Raw genomic sequence first — 18,668 nt, 5'->3', positions numbered from 1 at the left:
AGACGTCCAAGGAGCGCTCGCTACCCCAGCCTTCAGTCATTTAGTCTCCCCAGCCCAGGGGTCAGACAAGTGAGTGAGCAAACATCTGGGTGCTGCCAACGCCCGATTTCTGAGCTATTCTGGCTGATGCTGAGTGGAGGAGGAATAAGCCATCCCTGCTGAGCCCGTGCAGTGTGCAGATCTGTGAGCAGGATAAGCGTCACTATTTTAACCAGTGAATCTCAGGGTGACTTGTTATGCAGCCACAGTTCCTGGACCAGATGTTATTCCCTCTTGCCAGTTTAGAGCACTAACTTGGGAGGAGAAAACATTCAGGATCCAGCTTACGAGGGTGACTTCAGTATTTGTGAAACTAAGAAAGAGAAACTTCAAGCGTGCAAGGGCTTCAGATTTCATGGCTTAATATCCAAATGCAAAATCCCATGCAAGGCCATAGAAAATGCAACAGGAAGAGAAGAATTAGAAGAGATGAAGAAAAGCAAACCATCCCCCCAAAGGTACACTTTAAAGGGTAAACAATGTTGTTAAGTGAAAAATAAAAGGAGGGCAAGACTACAGAAAAGAAAGAGAAACGAGTAAAAACTGAATCTGGGGGTAGTGACTGTGTCTTGGAGGCTTGGCTGCAGGTGGTGATAGGGACTCCAACTGGAGGAGACCAACTATGGCCCCAGCAGGAAACAAGGGCACATTCCAAAGGGTGTGAAGAGTTTAACGAAGGGAAATTTAAAAAGGTGTGGACACACGTTCATTGCAGCGAAAAGGTGTGGACACACGTTCATTGCAGCGAAAAGGTGTGGACACACGTTCATTGCAGCGAAAAGGTGTGGACACACGTTCATTGCAGCGCTATTTACAACAGCCAAGACATAGACCTAAATGTCCGTCGACAGATGACTAGATAAAAAAGATGTGCTACATATAAATAAAATAGACTATTACTCAGCCATGAGAAAGAATGAAATAATGCCATTTGCAGCAACATGGACGGACCTAGAGATGATCATACTGAGTGAAGTAAATCAGACAGAGAAGTATGAATATCATATGATATCACTTACATGTGGAATCCAAAAAAAATATATAAAAATTCTATTTACAAACCCCAAACAGACTCACGGACATAGAAAACAAACTGTGGTTACCAAAGGGGAAAGGGCTCGGAGGGGTAAATTAGGGGATGAGGATCAACAGACACACACTACTATATATAAAATAGATAAACAACAAGGACCTACTGTCTAGCACAGGGAACTATATTCAATTTCTTGTAATAACATATAATGGAAAAGAATCTGAAAAGAAAAAATATGTATGTACGTCTATGTATAACAGAGTCACTTTGCTGTACACCTGAAACTAACATTGTAAATCAACTACACTTCAGAAAAAAAAAACAAACCCAAAAACAGAGATGTGAGCAGAATCAAGGGAAGCAGTAAAGGAGAGTGAAGGTCCACATGCCAGCGACGGAGGGGAGCCACTACCCCCTGTTGGTCTGAGAGGAGGATGGTGTGCTGAACGGGAACCAAGCAACAGCCAGAGATGGAGAGGGTCACTGCAGGTGCTGTGGTCTTGGCTGTTTCTGTCTGGGAACAAGGGTCCAGGAGAATAAAGGCCTAAGAACTTTTCCCCGCTACCCTCCAATCTCCTCCTTTCATTGGTGTAGCTCATGGTTTCTCAATGTGGGGCAAACATTTGTTCCTGGCAGGGCAAAGAAAAAAAAAAGTCCCTTAGCTCTAAAAGGCCACGGTTTATACACAGATACACAGCATATTTGTAGTATTAAGATTTTATGGTTGGGGTAGAGAATCAGGGCAAAATGTGTAGAGCAGCTCCCAGAGGAATCACAATAGTGAAAAATAGTTTGAGAAGCACTGGCTAACCAACCCAAAGCTCAAGGGCGAGGAAGCCAGTCAGTGCAGGTCCGCGGGGACTGAACACACAGGGCTCATTAAAATTCTTCCTGACCGCTACCCTTTAGATCTCCGTGTCTATGTCAGGAACAGATGGCGGTTACGATGGTTAATCTGGGGAAATCATCTCCCCAGCAGAACAACCAGTGAGGAAAATTAGCAAAACGACTCTGCAATGACAGCGAAACTTGCCGTCAGTGTAGGAATTACCTTTGTCTTGGGTGTATTTACAAAAAATGAGTAGATCGTTCAAGGGCACACCTCATGTGTATATGAACCCTTTGGTAATTTGGTAATTTGGTTTTATACAACGAATAAGCCCAATTTGACCAAAGGGCTAAATGAAGACTATTAGAAATCCTAAACACAAAGAGATTTTGGTGCCCACCCCCCATATCAAAATAATATATGTATTTTTTTTTTACCTGATCCAATCTTCACATGTACTTTAAAAGAAAACCTCTCTTTAAGTTATCCGATTATGATCGCTAATCAAAGCCAAGCTTTTTCAGTTACTTTTGGTGCTGCTGCTTTACTGATCCTCAAAGCACATGTTCAGTCTCCATATTAGACAGTAGGGTGAGCTCTGACTAGAAGTAGTGCTAATGTGTGTCTTCCGACCACGTAGCTCCACTCTAGCAAATGCATGATGCCATGACTTATTACATAAAAATGCCTTGGTAAAAACTTCCGTCAGGTCTATGTTTTGGGGTCTGGCTTTCATATGCAGAGCATCACTTTGTGTTTCATATTAAGGTCATACAAGAAGCACTGTGTCACAGGGCTGCCCGACACTCAGTGAAACAAGTGTCCAAACTCCTCTGCCTGTTTTCAAAGTCTTTCTTAATACAGCCCCCAATCCACACCCCCCTTAACTCCAACTTCTCAGTAACCAGGACCCTTTGCTTCTTTCCTGTCTGCCAAGCCCTTCCGTTTCATACCTTTCTCTAGCCAGCCTCATTTTCCTTTTCTCCTGTGGATTTCCTTGTTCTGTGGAGAAGTTCTTGGGATCTTTGGGACCTTGGTAAAAATGCAAAGGACCAGCCTTTCTCCTCCTTCAATGAGTCTGTGTTCTCTCTAACCTCTCCAGGTGATTCTGAAACCCAAAACCCAAGCTTTGAGAACCCAAATAACTTTACATTTGAGTTTGAGTTTGAGGGGTTTGAGAAGCACTGGCCTACAGTCTGACATCCATCTACCTTATTTCTAGACTGATTTCCCAGAGCTCCTAGCCACAGGACATTCTGCAAAGGCTTTGACCTCCCTATGCCTGCTTCCTCACCTGCCAAATGGGGCTATTGTAGCACACACTCAGTAGTATAAAGATTAAATGAGTTAATTAATGTGAAGTGCTTAGAACGATGTCTGGCACAGACTGAGTGCACAACGAGTGTTAGCTAAGTGGCCCCTCCGATGTCTGGAATGTCCGTGTTGCTGCCCCAGGTACCCAGTCAATACAGGCAGGACAGCTGCTCCTGGCGTTGGGAGGATCAGTGGTGCTGAGCCACATTCTCAGGGATCAGGATGCCCGAACTTCTGTGTCACAACATGGACTGCATGTGAGGTTCAGCCATGGTGCTCAGACAGACACTGCTGTTAAGTTCTCCTGCCAGAGATTGGACTTAGCTGGTCCAAGGGTGGGACACAGGAACAGGCATTTAAAAAATCTCCCCAGATGATTCCGGTGTGTCACCACAGCTACGCAGGCAGCCCGGTCAACACTGGCTTAGACAGATGGAGAATTGACCTGAAACAGTTGCCTTTTGGAAGTATCATGGTCCCCAGTCACCTCCTGCTCTTTAAAATACTAGCTACTACCTAATTAGCCACTCTCAATAACCATGCTTGGTTTAACCAAAATTGGGCAACTTACTCTCTTGGCCATTGTTGTAGTGGAAGGTCTATGGGAAGACCATCCGGCAGCTGGAGGACATCACCGAGAAGGCCTGACCCTGCCAGCTAGCTCCTCGCATCTCAGCATCAAGATAATTTCCGTTCTGTTTTACACAATGTTTCTCAAATTAGGATTCACGTAACCTAGCACCCAGATCTGGTTTCTAAATTCTATTCTCCACTAAACGGAATTGCAGCTCCTTAAAGAAATGGCTGCTGTCAGGGATGGGGGAGGGAAAATGGAAAGCGAGCTACCTGGTTAAAAGGTGCAAAAAGCAAAGAAGAGCTCAAAGATGATGGGGACATGTCAAAAGGACACAGAAGCCACCCTGAAGGGGCCCTTGATAGCAATCCATTGAGGACAGTGGAAAACCATGAGTCCATAATGATATAAGCAAATAAATGGATAATTTGAAAGGCTGATGAAGAACAGGATATTAACATAGTTTCAACATTCCCCCCCCCGCACAAGATACACATTAACTATAAATGGAGAAAAGAGTCACTGCACAGTTGAGGAGCCTTACAGATGCCGCTTCCACCAAACAGTCAAGTCCAACGTTATTGATAATGGGCTGAAACCAGGAGCGCCTGTTACTAAGTCACGCCGAGAGAACACAGTACCACTTCTGGGATGGCTTCTCAAAGATGCGTAACTCGAATCCAAGCATGAAAAATCATCAGGCAAATGAAAACTGGGAATATTCTACAAGGTAACTTCTTTCTTCGATGCAATCATCAAAAGCGTCAAGGTGAGAAAAGTCACACTGAAGGCTGTGGAACTCTTCCAAACCACAGGAGAGTGGGGGCGTGACAACAGAATGATGCATAAAGGGCGTTATTGAGGAATTGGTGAAACTTAAATGGGGTCTGAAAATGAAAGTAGTGTGTCAACATTCGTTTTCTAATTTTCATCTTTTTATTCTGCTCATCTAGCACGACTGGGCACGTCGGTAGAAAATACACAGTGAAATAATTGAGGGTCGGGGCACCACATCTGCCACTTACTCTGAAATGGTTCAAGAATAAAATGGTTCTTTTGACCATACTTGCAGATTTGCTCTAAGTTTGAGGTTGTTTGTGTATAAAATGAGTACATATGAAAATGATGCTCCAAAGATGCACTGCATTGAGTTAAAATGTAGCTTTCTGATTTGGAGGAGGGCTGGGAATGGGGCAGGAATCCACATGTTCAGCCTCCACTATCAGCGACAGCTTTAGACTGAGGGCGTGAGCTGTTTCCACGAGAGCACAGTGTGTAACCCTTCACCAAGCAGTCTGCAAAACTGTCCCCCTTTCAGCCCTTATTCTAGAACCAGCCTCCCCATCCCTATGCACCTTTCCTTCCAAACCTGGCATCTGCTTTCTTTGTACAGCAGCAAAGATTGTTAGCGATCAGTGGGGAATTCTCAGGAAAGAGGACTCAGAAGTGATTCAAGGGATCTGTAGAGTTTTTGTCTAAGGAGAATAGAGTACCCTGGCTTTCTGTGTATCATTCCTCAAGCAGGGCGATCCCCGGAGGTGTAGTCATTTCCTAAGACTGTGTCCAATGGGTCCAGAGAGACAGAGTTAGGAGAGAACAGGCAGGCGTGGGCAAGGCATTAGGAGAGTGTGGCGCGTGTCCAGGTAATTCTGGTGGGGGCAGACAGTTTTAAGGCTCTCTCAGGTATAGGAGGAAAGCACAACTTTGTTACACCAGAAAATTGAAATTTTGAAATATAATGGCCAAATCCTAATGTGAAAAATCTAATGTGAAAATCCAATACTGTTCAAATAGCGATACTTAGCCTTAAAGACGAAACAAAACGTTTCTCTGCTGAAAAATTAGTATCTAATATTACAAACTGTCAGATGTCCTATAGGCATGGTACCAAGACTGAAAAAAAAAGTCATCCTAATGTTTTAGCTCTATAAACCCAGGGACTGAGCTTTCAACAAAACAAGGATAAATGCATCTTTATAAATGATAAATGACGCATGCGCTCCCCTCAGTTCTGGCAATCAAAGTAGACAAATAGTAAAACACATTTGGTTGGAATTACTCACACCTGTAAGACTTAAAAAAAGATACTTAAAAACACTACTATTAAAAGACCCACTGTATGTGCCCTGATAAACTGTTCTTTTCCCTTGTTTTTTTAGGCGCTAACTTAGGATCACCTTTCATGTGAGTGAGTCCTCTAGACAATTTTGGAGGACTCTTAAAAGAAATTTTCCCCAGCTGTGAAATGAGAGGTGGTCTCTGTTGTTCTCAGGGACCTATCTGACTATTGAAACCCATGATTCAGAGCTTTTCAATTAAGGATGGGAATATTTACTGGGTATGAAGGAAAGAGCTCATAAAGAATCAGTTTTCCCTGAATTTAATGGTTATGGAGAATTACAGAATTTGATCTCTAGAGGGGACCCCAGGGATATTAGGTGAAGAATTTGATCATGTGCCTAAGAGATGAAAACGGGATTCAGGTGCCTTGCCTCCCAGTTGAGGCTCCTTCCGCCGGCATGCAATTGTAGCTTCCCTTTCTTTTCTTCTTCTCTCCCTCCCTTCTACTTTCTTTTTCTCCTCTCTTTTCCTTTTTCCCATCCTTCCTGCCTTTCCTTCATCCCTCCTACGCTTGGAAATCATAAATGGCAGCAATTCCACGATCATCTATTAACTGGGAAGTTGCTGATTGAAAATAAAACAACAGTAATAAACACCTCTTGGGAAGAGAACACATTGGAATCCACAATATCTAAATCGTCAAAACTAATCTTTCCTGTGAGTTCTCGTCTTCACTAACACTGGTGTTTTCTCTCTTTCTGCTGATATTTATGATAATTTTCTTGAATATTTTGCTTTTGCTTCATTGGAAACTGAGCCTTAAGATGGGTTAACAAGGCTTTCCTAGGGTGGTCATGAGCCAGAACTACCTGGACAGACATGACGAAGGGTACGGATGGGAAGAATTCTTTTTACTAGAAAGTCTGGATGAGGTATAAGCAGGGTCCAACTTCTAGTCTAGGTTCGTTAGCTGCAGAGAAGGTGAAAAGACTCATCCCTGACTCCCCTCTCTCTGTCGATGCCACAGCCAATGTCAGTGAACTCTGCTGACTTCACCTGTAAAATGTGTCCAGACTCAGACCAATTCTCACTCTGCCCTTCAACGCTGCTTGGAACAAGCCACCAGGATTTCTTGCTCCAATCGACTGTTTCCACCTTTAGCCGCCCCTCCCCCCACCCCGTCCATTATCAACGCGACCATCAGATTACTTCTAAAACGTGAGTAAGATCACGTGCCTTATCTGCTTCCCCTCTCACTCCATTCAGAGAAAAAGCCACAGTTCTCATGGTGGCCCACCATGTCCCAGGCAGTGGCTCTAGAAGTGGAGTCCAAGGCCACAGCATCTCCTGGGAAGCTAGTAGAAATGCAAATTCTTGAGCATCCCAGATCTCCTGAATCTGAGACCGGGGTTTAACATGCCAGAGGTGATTCTGACACACACTCAGGCGTGGCGTCATCTCCTCTCTGCGATCAGCCCCTGTGACCTGTCCAGTAATTCCCGCTGACCTCCTTGCTTTTCTTAGAATAAGTCGGACCCCTCTCTCATCAGGGCTTTGGCACCTGCTGTTTCCTTTCCTGGGACTCTTTTCCCAGATGTCTGCTCAGCTCACTCTTTTATGTTCTTCAGGTTTATTCTCAAATTTCAGCTTAATAATCAGTGAGGTCCAGCATATTTGAAAACTTAACCCATCTTTCTCCTACGTCTCCCCACCACTGCCAACTTATACACACATGGACATCCCCTACTTCCTCTTCCCTGTCTCGTTTTCTTATGTGACACTTGGTTTGGGGTCTCCCAGGAAGTTGTTGTCAAGATGACACCCAGGTTTGCAATCATCTGAAGGCTTGCCTGGGGCCAGAGGATCTGATTCCAGCCAGGATGGCTCACGCCAATGTGTTTTAGATCGATGGTTGCTGTTGGCAGGAGGCCTCAGTTCCTTGCTGTGGAGATCTCCCCACAGTGCCGCTGGAGTGCCCTCAGGACATGGCAGCTTGCCTTACCCCAGAGCACGTGATCCAAGAGACAGCCAGGCAGAAACCACACTCTTGTGACCTAGACATTATGACCTAGAATGTCATATGCTATCATGGGATATTCTGACCTGGAACCATCAAGGTAAGCCACTCTCAAATTCCTGATCTGTAGAAAGTCTGAGATAATAAATGCTATTGTTATTTTAAGCTGCTAAGTTTTGTGATAAAATTGCAGGTAGCTGTAGATACATAATACTGCATAGGCCACCATTTGACTTAATATATATTCCATCCATTGTTTTAAAATCCATCGACTGCCACCACCACTCCCCCACTAGAACATAAAGCCCCAAGAAAGAAGAGCGTGTGTGTCTTCAGTACCTAGAACAGTTCCTACACTGTTAAATAGCAGGCCTTTAACAAAAGTATGTGGAGTGAATACTTCGAAAAGCTGTATCTGGGTGGTGGGAGCTAGGCTGGTGTGGTTGGAGGGAGGACGTCGTGCGGTATCTCTGTGGCACCATGACTACTTTGCACAATCCCAGGGGGACACATTTGCACCATGTTCCAGGTGAAATGGAGACTTCAGAGAGCATAGCTCTAATGTGAGATTCATTTTGACCTTGTGGCTCCCCTGAATGGGCTTTGGGGACCCTCCAAGGGGTTCTCCTGGCCACAGTTTAAGAAACACTCATCCAGGAGCACAAGACCACAGGCAGTTGGAACAAGGCCCAGCCTCAGAAGAGAAATCCTTGTTTCCAGCATCTTACAGAAATAACCGAGTTACCAAACTTCCAGAGACCCTGGGGCTGGACAATGGATGTCTCAGAGGCAGGTCTCAGCTAACAGCCAATAATCAGAGTCCACCTCCTCCCTCACGCCCCTGACCTAACCTGGTGCCCCTTATGAAGCTTTAGAGGCAGTGAGTGGAGGCTGAGGACTGACTGGGCAGAGAGGCTGTATGAACATGTAGGGCAGACCATTTCTTGGGAATCTTGACTTGAAGGAATGAGACCAGGAAGGAGAAGACAGATTGGGAGCAAGTCCATCTGGGGCAGGAATGGATGTGGAAGGGAGGCAGGGCGCTGAGCAGACCTGAGGGAGAGGGAAGAGGAAAAAGTCTAGCGAGGTGTGAGATTCAGTCAATGCATTTAAAAATCTTACCTCTACTTGCAAAACTATTTTGTCCACATTAAAAGGAATTTCACACGTGAACAAACAAGGTAGGTGAGTTTTTGGTGGGAGGGAGCTCTTCCTGTTTCAGATTCAATACTCTTTCACTGGATTTTCTGTCCAGAGATTACTCCCAGTAGCTTCCAGATATCACCTTGTTTAAATCTTCCTAAAGAGTCCACAAGCTAGGTATTTCTCCTCCGTTTAATGAGGAAACTGACTTTCCGGTTAGAAATACCATCTAAGTAGGGAAGTAGAACCTGGCCATGGAGAGCTCTGTCCATGCTCTATTTGTTTTGTTTGTTTGTTTTTATATTTGCTATTTTTCTTTATTTCTAATATTTATGTATTTGTATATATTTTTAATTTTTATTTTTGTTTTAACTTTTTTCATTGAGTTCTAGTCAGTTTACAATGTTGTGTCAATTTCCAGTGTAGAGCACAATTTTTCAGTTATACATGAAAATATATATATTCATTGTCACACTCTTTTTTGCTGTGAGCTACCACAAGATCAAAGACTTAAACATAAGACAAGATACAATAAACCTCCTAGAACAAAACATAGGCAAAACATTATCTCACATACATCTCAAAAATGTTCTCTTAGGGCCGTCTACCCAAGCAATAGAAATAAAAGCAAGAATAAACAAATGAAACCTAATTAAACTTACAAGCTTCTGCACAGCAAAGGAAACCATAAACAAAACAAAATGACAACCTATGGAATGGGAGAAAATTTTTGCAAAAGATGACACTGACAAAGGCTTGATCTCCAGAATATATAAGCAGCTCATATGACTTAATAAGAAAAAACAAACAACCCAATCCAAAAATGGACAGAAGACCTAAACAAGCAATTTCCCAAGGAAGAAATACAAATGATCAATAGGCACATGAAAAAATGCTCAATATCCCTAATTATCAGAGGAATGCAAATCAAAACTACGATGAGGTATCACCTCACACCAGCTAGAATGGCCATCATTCAAAAGTTCACAAATGACAAATATCCACCCTCTATTTGAACTCTTTCTCTATGGGTAGGAGGGGCCGTATGTTGTCACCTCCGAGAGTGAACGGAACATTGCTAATACTGTGCCAAGGACAGCAGGCACAAATAGGGTCATTCCGGGTCTCTTGGGACCCATGGTTATGCTGCAGATAGGTTCCGCCCTTCTCACTGTGGAAAATGCCTCAATGGCCACATTCTCGAAGTCCCATTCAAAATCCTAGACTGAACCTGAAACAGGACACCGTGGTCATGACCACGGCTCTGATGGGTAAATGTGGAGAGAGCGACTGAAAATTAAATAGACTCTTTTAATTTGCTGCAAATTGGGTCCCCCTACCAATTTGCGGCAGCGGGATAGCTCAGAGTGGCCCTGACGCAAGCAGACTGCAAAGACTGTAATTAAAGCAAGATGGTGACACAGGCTTTTACTGTATTCTGATTTCTACCATAGAAATTTACATTCTGCTTAAATTCTTGGTATGTTCAGGTCGAGAGGATAAAACAACACTTTTCTTCATGAGAAAACTCCTTTTCCTTTTCCTCAGTCCTGCTTTATTTTCTCTCTTTTTTTTTTTTTTTTGAAAAGCTGGTCAATCACTGAGCTCGTTTGAGTGATGAAAAAGTCAAAATGATGAGTGCCTGATTTTACCCTTCACTGCGCTTGTCAAAAAAATTAAATTAAAGATCATGCTTATGAATATCATGCATGAACTGCTGCATGGCATCCTGAAAGAGAGAATGTCCCTTCTGTCCAGCCCCTCACAAAACAGCACATCACATGGTACTTTAATAATGCAGAGAACTTAATAGGGCAGAGAGAAAATTCTGCCTCTCAGGAAACACAAAGTGCATTCCACCAATAGTTCATGGATGCAGAAAAAAATTTATTTTTAGTAAAAAACAGTAATAATAATACTTCTGATAGCCACATTAGATCCTTCACACTTGTGTGGTACTTTCTAGTTTCCACATATAATTTTTTTCTGACAAAAGAGATCATTAATATTTTAAAGTGCAGTAGAGGGCTGCTTGATTTAGCACTGCAAGGGCTTGGTTTCCTGAAGAATGACCACCTTATGCAGGCTTGTTGAATATTCTATGTAGAAGCAATTGTACAGCAAGAGTCAAAGCGCTCATGCTTTCTGTGAAAATACGATGGAAAAATAGCATTCATCACCGAAAACCACTGGCGGCTTTAGAGTCGAATGTATGGAGAAAATTCCCCCTCTAAACTTGCCACTGAGTTTTTGAGAAGCATAAAGTCTTTTAAGTTTTTTTAATAAAAACATGTTTTTGTTTTATAAATATAAAATAATTCTTGCCATATATATATTTGTATTATACATAAATTAAGAAAGTTGAAGATTACATTCTGCAAAGTCTGCTCCTACCTCTTCTCCATTCCTGGAAGATAACTCCTGAGGTCACTTTGATATGTATCACTCCAGACTATGTGTTATATATGTAGGTATGTATGTACACACATTTGTAGATATGTATATATGTATTTTATTTGTGTATTTGTAGATATCCATTGATATGTGTATCTACCATTTATGTATTCTTTCTTCCTATCTCTCTATAATCATCATCTAATCTATTTATCACCCTACCTCTCCATTTGATTCTTTTTTTAAATTAAATTTAATTTTTTAATATATTTTATTGAAGTATAGTCAGTTTACAATATTGTGTCAGTTTCTGGTGTACAGCACAATGCTCCAGTCATACATGAATATACATATATTCATTTTCATATTTTTTTCACCATAGGTTACTACAAGATACTGAATATATTTCCCTGTGCTGTACAGTATGAACTTGTTGTTTATCTATTTTATATATAGTAGTTACTGTCCACAAATCTCGAGCTCCTAATTTATCCCTTCCCACCCTCTTTCCCTGCTGGTAACCATAAGTTTGTTTTCTATGTCTGTGAGTCTGTTTCTGTGTTGCAAATAAGTTCATTTGTCTTTTTTTTTTTTTTTAAAGATTCCACATATGAGCGATCTCATATGGTATTTTTCTTTCTCTTTCTGCCTCACTTCACTTAGAGTGACGACCTCCAGGTTCCTGAATACGTGGCTGAACTGGTGCTTTTATAATGAACTTCTAAGAAGCCAGAAATGATGAATGATATTGAATCAAGACTAGTAAACAAGCACTGAGATTATTGTTTGCTTTGAAGCATTTGCCGATCCCAGATGGTCTAGACCCTAGGACAGTGGTTCTCAGACTTGAGCATGCATCCGAATGCTCAGAGAGCTTTTAAGAACACATATTATTGGGTCCCACCTCAGGGTTTCTGATTCAGTAGGTCTGGGATGGGGCCCTAGAATGTGTAGTGCTGACAAGTTCCCAGGTGATGTTGGTAATACAGGTACAAGACTACTCACTGAGAAACACTGGCTGTAACTTGGGTTTGAATGAGCCAATATGTGAGGTGAAATGGGGGCCCAAGCTTTGGTTCTGAAAATGGTGGGAAATTTGCTGTCTCAGTGTTAGCATTGGTTGGAGAGGAAAAAAGGAAGGAACAACTCTCTGTTGAGATTTTTAATTGTATACACACACTAATGTGAGCTTGAGGACAAATAGCAAACAAAACAAAAAATAAAACTTAAAGCCAAATATGTAGTTTAAGGTGTTCCCAAATTGGCAGTATCTTTAGGTATTTCAGAAAACAAACAGAAAATAAATAAGCATTTAATCCAACTTCAAAAAATTCCCACAAATAAAAATCCAATGAATGTGGTGGTCAAAAAGACAAAATGTAGAAGGAAATAACCATAGGCATGAGTCTTCAGAAAAAATAAACTGCAGAATTTGACTTACACAGAATGGAGATAATGAAATTTCAGATACAGATTATTTTTAAAAGACATTTCATGTATTAATTAAAGAATGATCGGGTATATTTGAAAAAAGAACCAAATAAAACCTGTAAAAATGAACATTATAAATACCTGAAATGAGAAACTCAAAAAAGAGTTAAACATCAGAGTAAATAAAATTGAAGAGAAATTAGCAAATTGAATGACAAACAAACAAACAAACAAAACCATAAAACAGAAAACATCAAAGAGTCACAGTGAAACAGAAAGGTAGGTTGAGTCATGAAGGACAGAGAAAGAACAAACAGAAGGTAGCAGAGAACCAACACTTGGTGAGGCAATAGGCGAAACACTTTCAGCACTAATGAAGGACGCCCATTCTCGTATCCAAGAAGCACAACAAATCCTAAGAAGGATAAAGAGAAACCCACACAGAAGCACATCATAGTAAAACTGAGGAGCAGCAAAGATAAAGAGCAGATTGTCAAGGCAGCCAGAGAGAAAAGATAGTCACCTGAAAAAAGATACAGCAATCAGAATTCTTAACAAGTACAGAATTGATAAAACTATGGGCAAATATATTTAAAATGTTGCAAGAAAATAACCATTAACCTTGAATTTTTGCACAGTAAAATTGCCTTTAAAAAAGAAAAGCACAAAATAACATTTTTCAGACAAAAAAGCTTGAGAGATTTTTCACTAATGAAACTTCTAGAGGACTTACTTGCAAAGGATGAAGGAAAGAAGGTGAGAAAAGTCATGTTTTTTTTTTTTAAATAGGTGCTAAGTTTTTTATAATGATATTCTTTCAATTAAATATTTTGTAAGAAATAAAACTGATCTAAATTATCGGGAGTTGGAATTGTTGGAATGGGTGTTAACCAGGCGTTTCTTTTTCAAACAATTTTGCCTATGAGTTGCTGGTTTATGGATAGCATTATCATTTATATCAGATGCCAGACAATCAATTAGCAGTATAAAATTGCTAATCATCTCATTCTTGGCATTGCGCTGCAGTGGGTCAAATCAAAGCATACTGCAGTCCATGAAATTTCAATCAAAATAATGATAATAAAACTTTAGAGTCCACAGTATAAACAACACAAATAAATAATTTCAGAAATTGTTTGACTTTTTAAATTTGATGTTCCATACTTTAGTGAAATGTTTGCCGATGTAATAAAGCTTCAGTCAAAGCTATAATCGTGGCGATATTTTCTCCTTCAACAAAACTAATTCTAATTTCCAGAAGAGAGAAAGGGAAAACGATTAGAGAAATTGTGTTTTAGAAAGAAAGAAAGAGAGAAAGGGAGAAAGGGAGAAAGAGAGAGAGAGAGAAAGAAAAGAAGGAAGGAAGGAAAGAAGGGAGGAAGGAAGGAAGGAAGGAAAACAGAAAAGAAAAGATTTTGACATTAACAAACGACATGGACTTGGGCAAGTTAAAGAACTATTTAGAGTCTATTTTAAAACCAGTTCTGTGAAATGAGAAAATTTGACGATGTGCTCTCAAAATTCTTCTTCTGGATCAAAAATACAGTTCTTATGGTTATATATGCTGGGAAACCCAAGTGACTTTGTGTTCCTACTCTATGGCCCTGCCCAAGAATGCAGGTTAAGGGTGGGTTGAGATGATCAGCAGTGCCTGTAAGGTTGGAGGCCGGGAACCAAAGGTAGGAGAGAAGTGAGATAAGGCCAGTGATGGGGAATTAAGCTGAGTGATCTCTAAATAAAAGTACCAGAAACTTCTCTTACTAAAAAATATTGGTAGAGAGATGACCAAGTTGGAAAAGGATGGATAACCTAAATGAGAAGACTACAGAGAAGTCATGATCCACATTACCTTCTGCCCAGTGATACACTAGTCCACTTGAATATCCAGTAGGAAAGAATGATTGTAACTGAATTATGAGACCAAGTGAGACATATGCAAGAACACAACACCTGAATTCAGGACATGGTTTATTCTGGAAACACTGGTAACCATTGAGTGCCCCGTCGCAGAATCATCCACCACTGGCAGCTCAGATTATGCTCCCTCCCTCACTCCTTTCCCAGCAACGTTTACTTCTAAGTCTCTGAAGGCATTTTAGGAACAAATGCACAGTTCCCATGTTTCTGAGGAAGAAATGGTTTTGTGTTTCATCACGACATCACAGACCAACCGCCCCTGGTAACAAGGCCACAGGGATGGCATTTGTGTGACTCAGAACAGTTTCTGGGATCTCATATTTCGGTGAGATGAAGCCATGTTACTTAGTCATATTAGGGTTATGAAATGATGTTCCTCAGCAAGGCAAATTATTTAGGAAGTAAATAAGTTTTCACACATTTGAAGAAATAATGGGGAAGGATCCCCCTGTTAGCTAAGGTGACAGGCTTGCTGCAGTTTACAGCCCCCATGTGACAATTGGAAAAGACAGCAGACTAAGGTTCTGGAAAACAACTTTTGATGCGAATCATGCACGTGATGGGAACCACTCAGTGAGGTAGAGACTCTCCAGGGAAAAGGCAACACTTGTTTTGCCCCTAATCCATCTCCCAATCATGGCCTTTCAGACACTGCCCAGGAAATGACCTAATAATAGTAGCAGGTGGAACCCCAGCTACTCTCCCAATCAGACCCTAACAAAGCTTGTCACCTTGCACTTGACAGAGCTGGTGGCCTTTTCCGTGGTTCTAAGCATTCTTCTCCATATGATTTAAACTTCCAAGCACATTTCAATGAATTAGGACAGTGCACACCTTATCATGGTCCTGACGACAGTAATTATAACAGCCATCACTGGTGGAAAGCTGAGCTGGCCCAGGCCCTTTGCACATACTATCTGGTCTCTCTCAGATCCAGCTGGCTACAGAGGGGATGTGTCCTGGTTTATTCTTCCCTATATAATAACACAGGCTCACCAGGGCAGCCTCTGTCCAGGCAGACCCTGGACAGTGGTACTTGCTCATAAGGAGAGAGGTGAAGTCTTTCACGTCCAGGAGTGAAATCCAGCATTAGGAAACCCCGCTGGGGGCAGCGCAACCAGATGCTCTGGTCTAACTTCATTAGGGCTGAAGCTAATGTTTTTTGATTTCAACTTTCTTACAGCTTCGCCTTCTCCGTTGGTTCTGAACACGGATGAGGGTGCAGGGAGCATCATTATTTATGATTTAGAAGCTGACACTCACACAGATGCTGTGCAGTCACAGACGTGAGCTGCCCTAGGTCTCCCTTCAAGAGAGGACCTGCTGCTGGGAGTGAAGTCAGCTGACAGCATCCAGCGGCCACACTTCTGGGATCCCTGCAGCACGGTGTGCGTGCCACTTTCTCCCCAAGCTGCCTGCAGCCAGCGAGCCAGCGGGGGAAGGGGACCCCAGAGCCCAGCCATTCCCGCCCAGTGCCAGACTCCTGCCGTGTCCGGTCCTTGACAAGCACTGAGGACTGAGGCTCTTCCCAGCTCACCTGCCTCCTCTCCTCTTCCCCTTTCACCTGCTGCCCCCGCCCCAGCTCCTCCGCCCGTTATCCTTCACAGGCTTTCACCCAGTATGTGCCCTGCACTTCTGCTTCGTCTTGGCGTGTCCTTCCCTAAAGACCCAAGCTGACACCGTCAGTAGCATCGTACTCTCCATCTCCCAGGGCATGAAGTGCGGCTCCAAGCAAGAAAGTAGGTGACACAAATACACCCCCCTTTTAGAAGTTTATGCATACCCTTAGATTAGAGGCTCACATTTCAAAATACCTAAAAATAACATTTTAAATGAAAAATTTGCATGTCTTGTAAGCGTACTAGTGTTGTAAGTAAGAGAGAGCACCATTTCTTCATAAAACTGAGCCCAGTGGGGCCCACCCATGCAATGGATAACTGCAAAGACACACTGGTTTCTAGAAAGGGGAAGAGAACACTGAAGACAGGAAGCATTTCCATCACCCAAGGTTTGATTCTGGACTCAGAATGTGTTCACGAGGAAATCAGATGATACCAATAAGACAGGAAGACATGCACAGACCTGGACCGTCATCCTTACGTGACCTAGGGCACCTAACTGGTAAGCACTACCCACAACTTCGCACTTTCCAAGAACGGAATGTACATCACATTGAGAAAGTAATTTTTCACATTTGATTATTACCTTCACAAATTAAACCTGAATCTGATTATTTTGTCCTCATATTCAGGGGACAGTAAACATATTCAGAAAGGATAAAGAATTGCCAGGTTACATTTGAATGCTTAGAAATACCTGAACGTGAGAGCCTAGATATAGTTTAAAAATTAAATAGACATTTCTTTTCATGGCATCATGTTTTTAAAGAAAGGAGGAACCAGACTTACCCTCATTAGAGTCTTTGGGGCATTCTGGCTTCTTGGCTTTGCTCTTCTTGTGGGGTGGAGAGAGGTCTTTTGGCTCTAGCCCCTCTGGAAAGATAAAGATTCAATACGTTCCTATTTAAATATTTACTAGTAGGGTTCAAAATTACGTTCACACTTTAAAGTTTTTGTTTTTGTTTTTTGTTTGTTTGTTTGTTTGTTTGTTTTAGTAAACCCACACATACAGTGAAGCTTAATTGCAGGTTTATCTGTCATCATGGCTGAGCTTAACTTTGGCAAAGACGTATGCTTCTCCAATGAACATGGACTTAACACCTAGAGCTTAAGCGGAAACATTTTTTTATCATTAATCATTCACACAAATGTGAAATCATAAGTGCTTTTTTTTTAAGTAAAAAATTCTCCATGAAACAACCATAAATTATTATTATTATTTTTCTCCAGGAGAGTTTAATTTAAAACTTCATAGATTAATTGACAGTTGTCATTGTGCAATTTCGTCTTAGTCCTCAAAGTAGCTGCAACTTCCTCTTTTTTGGGGGCATTGGGTGGGAGATGTTTCAAATTAGCCTCCTTCTATTTAACAGATTTCCTTGGTAATCCAGCTTCTTAACAACTTCTACATTCCCCTGATTAAATTATTATGCTTCCCATTTTTCTCAGTGCCCTACTCCCCACCAATTCTATCCAAGGAGGCTAGTAATTTAAATTCCGAAGACAGTTTCAGGAAAAGTATCTCTGAAATTCATCCCATTGGAATACTGGACACTAGCTTATATCTCCAGTCCTGATCTCTGTGGAGTTCCAAGCTTCTGTCTTCAGTTGCCCACATGGCATCTTGTTTTGCATCTGGACTGATGTCTTCTGTTTGCCCCTGGAGACCCATGTTCCACCCTTCCCCTCCCCCAGTCCCCTGCACTGTGCTCTGGGAAACTGGTCTCTCTGGACTGCACCAACAAACTCCCCAGCTATCTGGCTTCCTATAGATTCAGCCAATGGGGAGCCCAGGGCGTTGATTTCCCGGGCGACCAGTATCTTTCAGGGCTGACTGTCTCCCTCCATCTGAGGTCATGGCTCCTGCCGGGTGGCCTTCTCCTCATGGCCCTCTGTCTCCTGGGTCCTGTAACTACCACCTCCCCGTTGTCCTTTCAAGGCCGATATTTAACTGTGCCCCACTCTTCCCGGCCCTAATGACCTCCCTTTACTCAGCTCCCATCAGGCATTCAAACTTATGTAAACAATCCCATGAAGCATTTCAAACAACACAGCCAGAGCAACACTCTTGATGCCTGCAAACCTGTTCTCCCCACAGTATTCCGCATCTCAAGAGAGGGTGTTATTGTCTACTCAGAAACTTAAGCCAAAAAACGAGATATTATCCTTAATATTTCTCTTCAATTACTTTTCTAACAAAGCAGTCTCACCATGATAAGTCCCATTAGCTCTGCTCCAAAATATATCCCATATTCATCCTCTGTGCTCATTCTTTGCAATCATCATTCTAGTCCAAG

The 18,668-nt window shown here is 42.0% G+C and overlaps 1 protein-coding gene across 2 annotated transcripts in view; it reads right to left on the bottom strand.

Moving 5' to 3' along the window:
- The window catches only part of MACROD2 (mono-ADP ribosylhydrolase 2), a 1,873,695-nt gene that overhangs the window by 114,274 nt on the left and 1,740,753 nt on the right, over window positions 1-18,668 (bottom strand). For both annotated transcript variants that reach the window (XM_064475896.1, XM_064475895.1), the window contains exon 11: window positions 17,161-17,244. In XM_064475896.1, the coding sequence (XP_064331966.1) occupies window positions 17,161-17,244 (84 nt within the window). The remainder of the gene's footprint in view (window positions 1-17,160; window positions 17,245-18,668) is intronic.

Source organism: Camelus dromedarius, chromosome 18, assembly GCF_036321535.1.
Source record: "Camelus dromedarius isolate mCamDro1 chromosome 18, mCamDro1.pat, whole genome shotgun sequence".
NCBI lineage: Eukaryota > Metazoa > Chordata > Mammalia > Artiodactyla > Camelidae > Camelus > Camelus dromedarius.
The sequence above is the reverse complement of the archived record's forward strand: the minus strand, read 5'-3'. Positions and strand labels throughout refer to the sequence as shown.